This window comes from Mustela erminea, chromosome 16 (genome assembly GCF_009829155.1).
Source record: "Mustela erminea isolate mMusErm1 chromosome 16, mMusErm1.Pri, whole genome shotgun sequence".
NCBI classification, from domain to species: Eukaryota; Metazoa; Chordata; class Mammalia; order Carnivora; family Mustelidae; genus Mustela; species Mustela erminea.
The window spans coordinates 84,358,578-84,369,275 of record NC_045629.1 but is presented as its reverse complement, the minus strand read 5'-3'; the positions used below and the strand labels follow the sequence as shown (position 1 = coordinate 84,369,275).

Below are 10,698 nucleotides of genomic sequence, written 5' to 3'. Positions count from 1 at the left end.
CTGCCCCGCAGCCCCCGCCGGAGCTTTCCGGCCTCCGCAGCGTCCCCGCGAGGGACACCCACCACGCACGCTCCAGGGCGCAGACCGCCGGGACAGAGTCAGAGGAACCCCCACCCTTCCCGACCCTTCGCCTTTGAATGGGGCCTCTCAAGCGGTCTACACCGCGCACCCGGAGCCTGCCACGCGAGCTCCGGCCCGGAGCAAGCGGCCCACGCTTCCGCCGCCGCGCAGCCAGCGTCTCGCGGACCGTTGGGTGCCCCGCCTCCGGCCCCGGCCCCGGCCCCGCCCCCACGGCGCCCCGCCCCGCCCCGCCCCTCGCGCCTCGCGCTCTCTCGCGCTCTCTCGCGCTCTCTCTGTCTCTCTCGGTCTCTCTCTCGGACCAATGAGCAGCGGGGCAGGGACTCGCTTCGGAGCGCGCGTAGCGCGCGGGGCCCGGAAGGGGGCGGGCAGAGCGTAAAGCCCCGGGAGCCAATCGACGAGGACAGGGGCGAGGTGGCGTAGCCCATTGGCTGGGCCGAGGGCGTGGGGCGGGGCACGGTCGGCTCGGGCCGTGGCAACATGGCGGCGGCGGTGGCGGAGCCGGGGGCAGGCCCGCTTCGCGTGGGCTTTGTCGGCGCGGGACGTATGGCGGAGGCCATCGCGCAGGGCCTCATCCGCGCAGGTGGGGCGCCGCGGGCGTGGGCGCGTGGGTGCCCGGGTCGAGCCAGCGGGCGTCCGACGCGCGCCCGACGTGCGAGGGAAGGGCTCACCTGCCCGGGGGGATGCGCCGCGCAGAGCCCGCGGGCGAGGACGAGGGCCACAGGCCAGCCCTGCGCGCGGGGCCGCCGGGTGCGCCGGGGCGGACCGCGGACTCTGCCTCCTCCGCGCGGCGGCCGGGGTGCGCGGGGGCGCGGAGAGCTGGCCGTGCCCGCGGCGGCCGTGGGGCTCGAGGGGCCGCGCGTCCCGGGCGCGGTCCGGGGGGAGACGGAGAACCGCGTGTGGTCGGGAAGACGCGGGACGCGCAGCGAGCGAGAAGGTGGCGTGTCTGGGGGTGGTTAGCGCTGGCGCGGGTGGCGTTTTGCTGGCGTTGGGTCAAGTGAAGTGTATCGGCGGCGACTTTGTCTTCCTCTCGCGCTCGCTCGGCGGGCCTGCCGGGAGTGTGAGGCGAAGGGTTTGGCGGCGGCATGGCCCTCGGGCAGCACCACCGCAGAGCCGGACCTCCACTACTTCTGGTCCGCCGCCTGGGTCCAGGGCTTGACCTTGGAGACGGCGACTCTGTCCTGTTTGTGTGCCAGCCCCACTGCGCCGCAGGCTGCAGGTGTCCTCCCCGTGGGGAGAGAGAATTCTCCGCCCTTCGCATTGCTGCGTGTGGGGCCGCTTTCCTGGTCTCGCCCCACTAGATGCTACGAGCATCCCCCCCGTGACGACAGCCGAAACTGTCCCCAGAGGTTACCACATGTCCCCTGGGGTTGAGGGCCAAAACTTCCCGGGTGGAGGACCACAGTCCTGTCCTGGTCTCACTCCACGGGATTTGGAAAGCCTTATGTGCACGTTATGGGCTGGCTTTCCGCCTTCAGCCACAGTCAGGGTTCAGAAGGGTCAGAATCATCAGCAGATAGTGGAGTGCATGTCGCAGGGGTTTCACCTGTAGAGCCGGGCGGTGTGGCTTTCCACCCAGGGCTGTACAGGTGTAGTGTGGAACTCAGCACTGGCGCGTGTAGGCACGTGGGGTGCTGTCCTCGTCATGACTCGTCCGCTCTGCGTTCTGGTGGTGGGTGCGCTTCTGCCTTCCTGTTAGACCGTACAGAGACTTAATCTCCCCAGCCCTGTACACCGCAAATGCAGGTGATTTCTACCAGGGGGGCTCGTAGCCTCTGCTTGGACATCCCAGCACAGACACACCCCCAACACCCAGGGAAGCCCAGGCCCTACTGTGTCCCCCTCCCCACTGTGCCCACTCCTCCACCCCAGCCTTCCCATCCCTGAGTGCGGTGTCCTCATGAGACTAGCCAAGCTCTTGAGCCCTGCGTCTAGGCCGCCTGTGGATTCCGCAGGGCAGGTGGTGACGACTGACAAGCAGGATAGAATGGCGCTGTGTCTGGTTCTGGGTGCTGGGAACGCCCCTGCCAAGCACGTGGGTTCTGACAGTGTCAGGCCAGCTACGGGCCAGGGTGGCCTGGATGGCTGAGCATGACACGCCCTTCAGTAAGGGACAGGCCAGGCTGGTTCCCGCTCTCCCTTCCTTCCACCCCACCTCTGCACTGACCCTTCTGCTTTTGTCTCTCTCCAGGGAAAGTGGAAGCTCGGCACATCCTGGCCAGCGCACCAACTGACAGGAACCTCTGCCACTTCCAGGTGAGCTAGGCCCCAGCTCTTCAGATTTGAGGCCTTCCTGGGGGGCTCATAGTGGCTCTTGACCCCTGTTCCTCTGAGACAGTTCCTGGAGCCAGGGAATTGCTAAACTTTTGAGACTGGCTGGGCTGGACTGGGAAAGGGGAGGCCAAAGACCAGAAGAAAAGTCAAAGTTGCAGAGAGCTAGGACACAGTGAAGGGTTTGTGTGCTCACGTACATGCACATGTGTGCCTGTGTGTTGGGGGGGCAGAGATGGTTGTGGGCACTCACTGGGGTCAGTGGGCGTGAAGAAATGCTGACATTAGGGGTCCTGTGAGGTGCAGGATTGGTCCTGCAGAGAACGGGTGGTCTGGTGAGTCTTGGCCATTGGATGTCGGGTGGTGCAGGCACTTGCAATGGGAGAGACCCGTGGGGGCCCCTGGAGATGCAGGGTGGCCTCCAGCAGGCAGGGCCACGGTCTGGGAGTGTCCCATATACCCTAGCCCCGATCCCACTGTCCCCACTGTAGGCTCTGGGCTGCCAGACCACCCACTCCAACCAGGAGGTTCTGCAGAACTGCTTGCTGGTCTTCTTTGCTACCAAGCCCCATGTCCTGCCCACTGTCCTGGCAGAGGTGGCCCCTCTGGTAACGGCTGAGCACATCTTGGTGTCTGTGGCTGCCGGGGTCTCTCTGAGCACCTTGGAAGAGGTGAATGGCCCAGGGTGGGCGGGGGGAAGTTATGTGGGAGCTAAGGGTCTGACCCCAGAGTCCGTTCTGCTGGTCTGAACGTCCCTCCTTTTGCCATCCCAGACTGGTGGCAGCCTGGGTTCAGCCCTTTAGGAAGGTGGCATGGGTGACACCTGCGACTGACAGCCTCTCAGACCAATCCCAGCCTGAAGAGATGGCCAGGGGGCCAAGGGGGCTGGGACTCGGGTTCCTGCAGGCACCCCACCCAGGACGCGGGGGAGGGAGCCCACAGCTGGCTGCGGCACGAGCCTGCCTTGCAGGGCCAATCCCACATGACCCCTGACTCCGGCTTCTTTCTGACCAGCTGCTGCCCCCGACGGCACGGGTGTTGCGGGTCTCACCCAACCTGCCCTGCATGGTTCAGGAAGGGGCCATGGTGATGGCCCGGGGCCGCCACGCTGGAAGCAGTGAGGCCAAGCTCCTGCAGGCCCTGCTGGAGGCCTGCGGGCAGTGCGAGGAGGTGCCTGAGGCCCATGTGGACATCCACACGGGCCTCAGTGGCAGCGGTGTCGCCTTCGTAAGTGTTGCCTCATCCCCCACCCCTAGGCCAGCCCGTGGCAAAGTGGAGACTTCAAGTCCCCGCAGTGACCCCAGCCTTTGGGTTTCGATGACTTGGTGCTTGGGCTGCCTGTGAGCTCAACTCTGCGCTATGTCGTTGCCTTCTTGGGCCTTTGTCCAGTCAGACCCCTGGGCTCAAGCCTCAGGCCAAATTCCTGCAGTGGTGGCCAGTGTTCTGGGCTGTGTTCCTGAAGGTTGCAAGCTTTCCCCAGACTGGGAGCTACGTGCGGGAGAGTGTTGGCTTTGACAGTGCCCCCGCCCCTGCTTCCAGGTGTGTGCCTTCTCAGAGGCCCTGGCCGAGGGTGCCATCAAGATGGGCATGCCGGGCGGCCTGGCCCACCGCATCGCCGCTCAGACCCTGCTGGTGAGCGAGGGCAGCCCCTGAGGGCTCGTGGGAGGGGGCATGCGCTGGTCTGTCTCCCAGGAGCAGTCGGAGGAGGGACAGCAGGCCCAGGAAGCCTGGATGGAGATTTGGGAAGGGGGTGGGGCGTGGAGCAGGCTGCATCAGAGGAGAAGAGGGTGCCTGCCCCCCCCCGAGTCACCCCCAGGGCCCCTCTCCCCAGGGGACAGCCAAGATGTTGCAGCAGAACGGGCAGCACCCAGCTCAGCTGCGGACAGACGTGTGCACGCCAGGCGGCACCACCATCTACGGGCTCCACGCCCTGGAGCAGGGTGGGCTGCGGGCCGCCGCCATGAGCGCTGTGGAGGCCGCCACCTGTCGGGCCAGGGAGCTCAGCGGGAAGTAGGGCACAGGTACTGGCTGTGGGCTGCCCACCCGCCCCCTCCCCCAGTCCCAGCCTTCCCTGCCCCCTCCCCTGGACTGCAGCTCCCCCACCGTGAAGGAGCCTTCCGGGCTTCCCCCATCCCCGACCTCCAAGGGAGCAAATGAGAAGGGACGGGACTAGAGGGGTTCGTAGGCAGGGCATCCCTCACCATGGGAACCACCCCCCCAATCCCCGCCAGCACAGGGCAGAGGCATCATAGCAGTGGCCACCATCACAGGTGACTTGGGTTTGGAGGGCTGGAGCCGTGGTAGCGTGGGCCAGGGGCCCCGTGTGCTCAGCTGGTGGGTCAGCCTTTCCAACAGCTGTGTGACTGCAGCCAGCTCTGGGGCAGGGGACTGGGGGAGGACTTGGACACTGCACGGGAAATAGGCTCCTCCTCACTGAAGCCAGCGCCGGAAGGCCACCGCATCTATCTTGTCCCCAGGTTGATCTGCCACGCGTGGGGCGGCGGCAGGTCAGCTACAGGGAGCTAGGCCTTGACCTTGCCAGCCCCTGAGAAGACCCTGGGGCTGAGGAGAAGCCACACCAGGTCCTTCTCTGGGGGAGCCCCACGAACAGAGCCCTGGGTAGGTCTGCTGCAGTGCCGGTCCCCAGCAGGCCAGGGGAGGTCCCAGGGGATGTGCCCAGCCTGCTGCAGAGTGAGGACTTGGTTTCAGCTGCGTGTGGGCCCCCTCCTCCCGCTAAGCTCCTGGCAGGTGGCAGGCACAGCTGACCCTGACAGCCGATCCCTGGGTCATCCCGAGGGTCGCCTGGCCTCCCACTGAAGGACGTGGCTCTTCGGCACACCCCACATGCAGCAGCCAGCGGGGAAAGTGGGGAACTCTGGTCTCAAACCAAGGCCCTGGGGCCTTTGGGTGGACGGTGGGCTGCCTGCCGCTGTCCCCCCACGCTACCCCCGTGGTTCCTGGAGCTCCCCCTCCCCACCGAGGCCCTGGAGTGCTGGAACTCCCCTCGCTCCCACCTGCCGGCCTGCCGGTGCCAGGCCCCCAGGAGGTGGGAGTAGGCCACCTCTGGTTTGCAGCCAGTCGGTCCCGTTGGGTGGTGGCTGGGGACACCCTGCGGCAGTGCTCCCCTGCTCCCGCCCTCCGTCCCCAGCCTCCAGCTTGGCCTCCCACGCATGTCCCCAGACCACTTCTGCACCTGGCCGACCTGGGAGGTGGGAATAAAGGCGCTGTCTGATCGCTCTGAGTGACCGATTTTTAGGCTGAGAAAGCAGAGTCCAGGGGCCCGGAGGTACCTGTGAGCTGAGGCTCGGGCCCTGGGAGCTGGCAGGGTGCAGGTGGTGTGGGGATGCCGGTCACCGGTCCTGGCTGTCGGCCCTGTGGGCTGGAACCTTGCTCCTCGCCCCCCGGTTTGTGGGGGTTCAGCTGTGCGCCTTCTCATACAGCCCGAGAACCTGGCTGGGTGGGCCCGTGGGACGGGGGCGCACCTCTGGCAGGCCCAGGCGGGAGGGCAGCCGTGCCCTGTACAGGACAGGAGTCATGAGAGTGGCTTTGGGGGTCAGGCTGCAGCCTCATCAGCGGCTGCCCCACAGCTCTAGTAGCCCATGCTCAGGTTACTTGAACTTCTTTCATCAGTGTTCGTGTCTCCCTCACGTTTTCAGGTTATGAGGTGTTCGAGATCTAAGCATTGCGTCAGAAGTTACAAAATTAAGACTTCAGAACTACCTACTTGGCTGAGGGTATAGCGCACGGAACTCGATCCTCAGGGTCACGAGCTCAGAGTCATTTGACGGAGAGATTGTTTAAATAAGTAAAACGGGGTGCGTGGGTGGCTCAGTTGGAGACGTGTCTGCCTTCAGCTCAGGTCGTGACCTTGGGGTCCCGGCTCAAGTCCCGTGTTGGCCTCACTGCTCAGCGGGGAGTCTGCTTCTCCCGCTGACCTCTCCTCTCATGTGCTCTCTCTCGCAAATAAATAAAATCTTTAAAAAATAAAGTAATTAAAATAGACGTCAAAACTCAAAAAAATGTATTAAATAAGACTTTGGAACAGGGACACACGAAGTTGACACGAACCTTTATTATAATGCACATTGGGCCCATCTGACTGCGTGAACTGCCCCATCAGCAAGGATGGGTGTGAAAAGGTCCCTCAACAGAGCGTGTACCCCAAAAGCCCCTGGTCTGCTCAGGACACGCTCCTAGAGTCAGGCCTCACCTGTAGGCTCTCTTATCTGAGGACAAACCGCGCCCAGCTCTCCACCGTGATCCTGACTTGCTGGTCTGGGAGGCACGCTCTTCCCCTCACGTGCTGACTTGGCCCCCGCAGCCCACCGGCTGGCTGGGGGTAGCTTCCCAGGCTTGCAGCCCCTTTCAGCAAGGCCGTGGCTCTCAGACGGGCTCCCTTTCCTGGTTGCAGCTTGGTCTCATCCCCCCAACAGGTGCAGGTCAAGGGCAGTTTTAGCAGAACCTGCACACTGGCCTGTCTCCATCTCCCGCACCTCCCTTTCCCAGCCCACTGCCAAGCCCACTGGAGGCCCTAACAAGGACTCTCACCAAGAGCCGCTTTTTGGAAGAGCAGCTGCTTTTTCAGCAGAAACTCAGGCCCAGGTGCACCCTTGCCTGGTGCCCCTGTGGGCCCTGAGGTCTGCCTCTCCAGATGACCGCGGGGGGCAGGCCTGGTAGAGCAGAGGCCAGGCCCTCCCAGCCCTAGGTCCCTGAGTTGCCGTCAGATGTTATAAAAGGTAAGATGTCCCGAACCCCCGTGCCAGCTGCTTGGGTTCAAGTCGCAGGACCAGCCAGACGGCCAAAGGGGCCTCCAGGGCCATGGGCTTGAGTCAGCTTTTAAGCTGGTGCACAGTCTCCAGCTGGGGGCTGCTGCCCTGGGCGTGGCGAGTCAGGCCCCTGCCCCCAGATTTTTTTCACCCTCCCTCAGCTTCCAGATTTGAGCTATATGTGTGTAACCCACACACAGACAGTACAGTTCCACGGGATGATTTCTGTTCTGACTCGTAAGGAGGTTGCTCTGGGGTTCCCTCCAGCTGCCTCTGCAGTTCATAGACACACCGTCCACCTACAGCAGGAGGATGTGAGGCAGGTGGGGGTGAAGGGAGGGCAGAAAGGCTGCCCCTGGGGGACACGGGCTGGGCCATGGACCAGCAGCCGGCCTGCAGCTAGAGCTGGGTTGGGACGCCGAGCACAGCACTCTTTCTCCCAAGTGGAGCCCCTCAGAAGCCTGGGTGCTGGGCTGTCGGAAGCGGCTCCTTAGCCACAGCCCTGGCAGTGCAGGGAGCAGTGGGGCGGCCTCAGAGGAGCACTAAGGCACTGTCGGGCTGCCCCCATGTGGCTGTCAGTACCACAAGCCCGCTCCGGGTGGATGGCGTGGCCGGTCCAGGGAGCTTGCTCGGTCCCTGGTCAAGTCACCTGGGGCCCAAGTCTAGAAGGCTGCTAACTCCATAGAATAGGACAGCGGTTTGGGAGTGGAATTTTAAGGAAAACTAACAATTCCAGCGGAAGAGAAATCTACACTCCCTGCTGCGTCCAGCACTTCGGGGTCCCCAGTCACTGGGCCCCATCCTCCTTCCCCAGCCTCTGCGGAGCCAACTTCCAAGACCAGCCCCAGGCTGGAGAATGAGACACTGTGCTGGCCGCCAGGCAAGACATCTGTAAAAACGGGTGTAACGTGCTGAACACCAAAACAGAGCGGTGTGCCTCTGCGATGACTGCGTGGCCAGGCATGGGAACCGTGAAGCACCAGAGCTCCAGACTTGCGGGAGTGCCGGCCCCTGTCCAGTGCACGTGATGGGCCGCCGGGGAGGAGGGAGGAGGTACGGGCACCGGGCTCAAGGTCTCAGCCCCACAACGGCCAGAGCCGGAAAACCAAGATCGGCTCTGATTAGTGCGCTACGTCGTGTGTGTGCCAAGGGACCCCAGCTAAAACCACAGACCCCAAGAGTGTGCTTGCCCAGGGAGGAGATGTAGGTGCCCGGGGCCCCTCTTCTAGCTCCCCCTCAGGAAGATGGGGACTGGTGGAGCACAGCCTAACAGAGCGCCTCCAAGCCAGCCTGTGGCTGGGACCCCTGGAGCCCCCTGAGCTATGGGGTGGGCCATCCCAGAGGAGGGAAAGAGAGGAAATGGAAGACTTAGTGTGTCCCCTCCCTCCAAGTGCAGCAGGAGAACAGCCAACGTGGGGGCCGCTCAGGCTGGCTCGGTCACACCCCGTCCTCGGGGACTGCAGGAGAGGGACCGATGCCCCCCAGCCTCCGGGCCATGCTGATCAGGGAGCGCAGCTGCACCAGCTTGGGGGGCCCCACCTCCTGGGGGTCCTGATTCTCCAGCCACCGCAGAGCTGTCTCCAGACCCCGGACAGCCTCCCCAGCTGTGGGCACAGCAGCCTCCTCCTCCTCCTCCCCACCCCCCATGACAGAGGGTAGGCTGGCCAGGGTGGGAGGGGCAGCAGGGACCAGCACAGGGGGCCGACCAGGGCCTGCGTCCTCTCTGCAGCCGTCGGGCAGCCCCCCGTCATCGTCCAGGTGCAGCCACTCGGCCACCTCCTCCGGCGCCAGACGCTTGTAGGCCAGGGCTGCCAGGTGCGTGAGGTCGCTGAGCACCCGGCTGTGCTCCGCGGCCTCCTCGGTCTGGCAGGCGGGCTGCCCAGCACACTCCTCGGCGGGCCGGGGCTCGAAGGCCGCCCGTAAGCCCAGCAGCCAGCACCGCTCAATGCTGCCCGCCTGCACCAGGTCCCAGGAAAGGCCGGCCAGGTAGAGCATGTCCTTGAGCATGAAGCTGCGCATGAAGTCCAGCGGTGAGCCCCCCGCACAGGACACGGCCAGCCTCAGCAGCTCCCGCTTGTACAGCTGCTTGAAAGCGGCTACAACACCCTGCTCCAGTGGTGCCGGGATGTGCGCCCGGCTGTTGCCCTTGGACAGGAAGAGCACGCGCACAGCGCCATCCGGGGTCTGGAGCTCTTCTGGGGGACTGAGGGGCTCAGGCCGACACCGCCGGAGGGTGTCCTCGCTGTCCTCCAGGGCGGGCATCCTGGCTGCTGGGCTGGGGCAGGGCGGGTGGGCCACCAGCAGCACAGCCTTCTGCTGCAGACAGCTGCGGCGCAGGTACCGCCTCACGCCGGGGACGAACTCCTCGAAGAACCAGCCCCGCAGCAGTGGACGGCTGAGCCAGGCGTCCGGGCTGTAGCGGTAGGAGGCGGGGAACTTGTCCTGGTTGTGGTGGCGCAGGCTAGGCGGATCTGGCAGCTGACCGATGACCAGGGGCTTCAGCTTGTGGCTGCCGGTCAGGTTGGCGGCCAGAAGCACGGTCACCCGGTCACCCCGCCAGCGCCGGCCGCAGCCCCCCGCGCCGGGGTCCCCCGCGCTCAGGGGCGCGGCCTGCTCCGGAAGCAGCTTCCAGTAGAGGCCAGTGACGTTCGCGTTGTAGATCTGCTCGTCGCCGTAGCCGCCCTCCGCGGGGGGCGGCGGGGCTGGGGCCCGGTCGGGCAGGGGGCCGGCGCCCGAGCCGGGGGACTGCGCGGGCTCCTGCTTGACGGGCGGGCCGGCCGCGGGGCCCGCGGCCAGGGGCTCGGCCTCGCCGTAGATGCGCTGGCTGGAGATGCCGTGGCGCTTCTGCCAGCGCCAGAACCAGCCGTGGCTGGCCTTGAAGGTGCACTCGGGCCCGTAGATCTGGCGCGCGAAGGCCTCGGCCTGCGCCTGGATGAGCGGCCCCGACAGCGGCACGCCGTGCTGGCGCAGCGCCAGGAACCACGAGTAGACGGCGCGGTCGATCTCCTCCTCGTTGGCCAGCCGCATCTTCTTGCGCTGCGTGCCCACCTCGCCGCCCAGCTGCTCCAGGAACCAGCGCAGCTTCGGCTCGTCCTTGAGCCAGCCGCGCAGCGTGCCGCCCGGCACCCCGAAGTCGCGGCACACGCTGGCCTGCCGCTCGCCGCCCTTGACGCGCTCGATGGCCTGCAGCTTGTCCTTGATGGAGTAGGCCTTGCGGAAGGCCATCTTCACGGCCACGCGGGGCCGCGGCCCGGGCGCCGGGGGCGACGGGCGCGCGGCTGGGGCCGGGGTGGGCGCGGGGAGCCGCGGCGGCTGCGCGGGGCGCCCGGGCGGGGGGTGGCGGCCGCGGCGCGGAGCCGGGGCGGCCGGGGGGCCCGCGGGGTGCATGGTTGCGGCGGCGGCGGCGGAGGCGGGGGCGCGGGGGCCACACGCCGGCCCGGCCGGCCGCGCGGGGCGGGGCGCTGGGGGCGGGGCCGGCCGGACCCTCCCCTTTGTCTAGCCAGCTCTGGGGGCGCAGGCGCGCAGGCCCCGTCGCCGGCCCCGCCCCGCGCGCCGCCCGGCCCCGCCCCGCGCGCCGCCCGGC

The 10,698-nt window shown here is 66.3% G+C and overlaps 2 protein-coding genes across 7 annotated transcripts; one reads left to right on the top strand and one right to left on the bottom strand.

Annotated features, from left to right (window-relative positions):
• The first annotated feature begins 512 nt into the window (after positions 1–512).
• On the top strand, positions 513–6,273 carry PYCR3 (pyrroline-5-carboxylate reductase 3). Of its 6 annotated transcripts, none has more exons than XR_004279466.1 (9): positions 1,177–1,641; positions 1,705–1,750; positions 2,270–2,334; positions 2,841–3,020; positions 3,364–3,576; positions 3,889–3,981; positions 4,181–4,370; positions 4,827–4,968; positions 6,006–6,273. XR_004279466.1 is itself a non-coding variant. In XM_032315520.1 (8 exons), exons 1-7 carry the CDS (start codon positions 1,534–1,536, stop codon positions 4,361–4,363), a joined length of 888 nt encoding a protein of 295 aa, XP_032171411.1. In that variant the 5' UTR covers positions 1,170–1,533; the 3' UTR covers positions 4,364–4,370; positions 6,006–6,273. The 6 variants fall into 6 exon arrangements, 4 of the variants coding, with proteins under 4 accessions (XP_032171413.1, XP_032171414.1, XP_032171411.1 ...); XR_004279465.1 differs by having other exon boundaries at positions 4,827–5,635; XM_032315520.1 differs by lacking the exon at positions 4,827–4,968 and having other exon boundaries at positions 1,170–1,641.
• A 1,498-nt stretch (positions 6,274–7,771) lies between these two features.
• Positions 7,772–10,517, bottom strand: TIGD5 (tigger transposable element derived 5). The gene has a single exon (XM_032315507.1). It carries the CDS (start codon positions 10,500–10,502, stop codon positions 8,553–8,555), a length of 1,950 nt encoding a protein of 649 aa, XP_032171398.1. The 5' UTR covers positions 10,503–10,517; the 3' UTR covers positions 7,772–8,552.
• Positions 10,518–10,698: the final 181 nt, after the last annotated feature.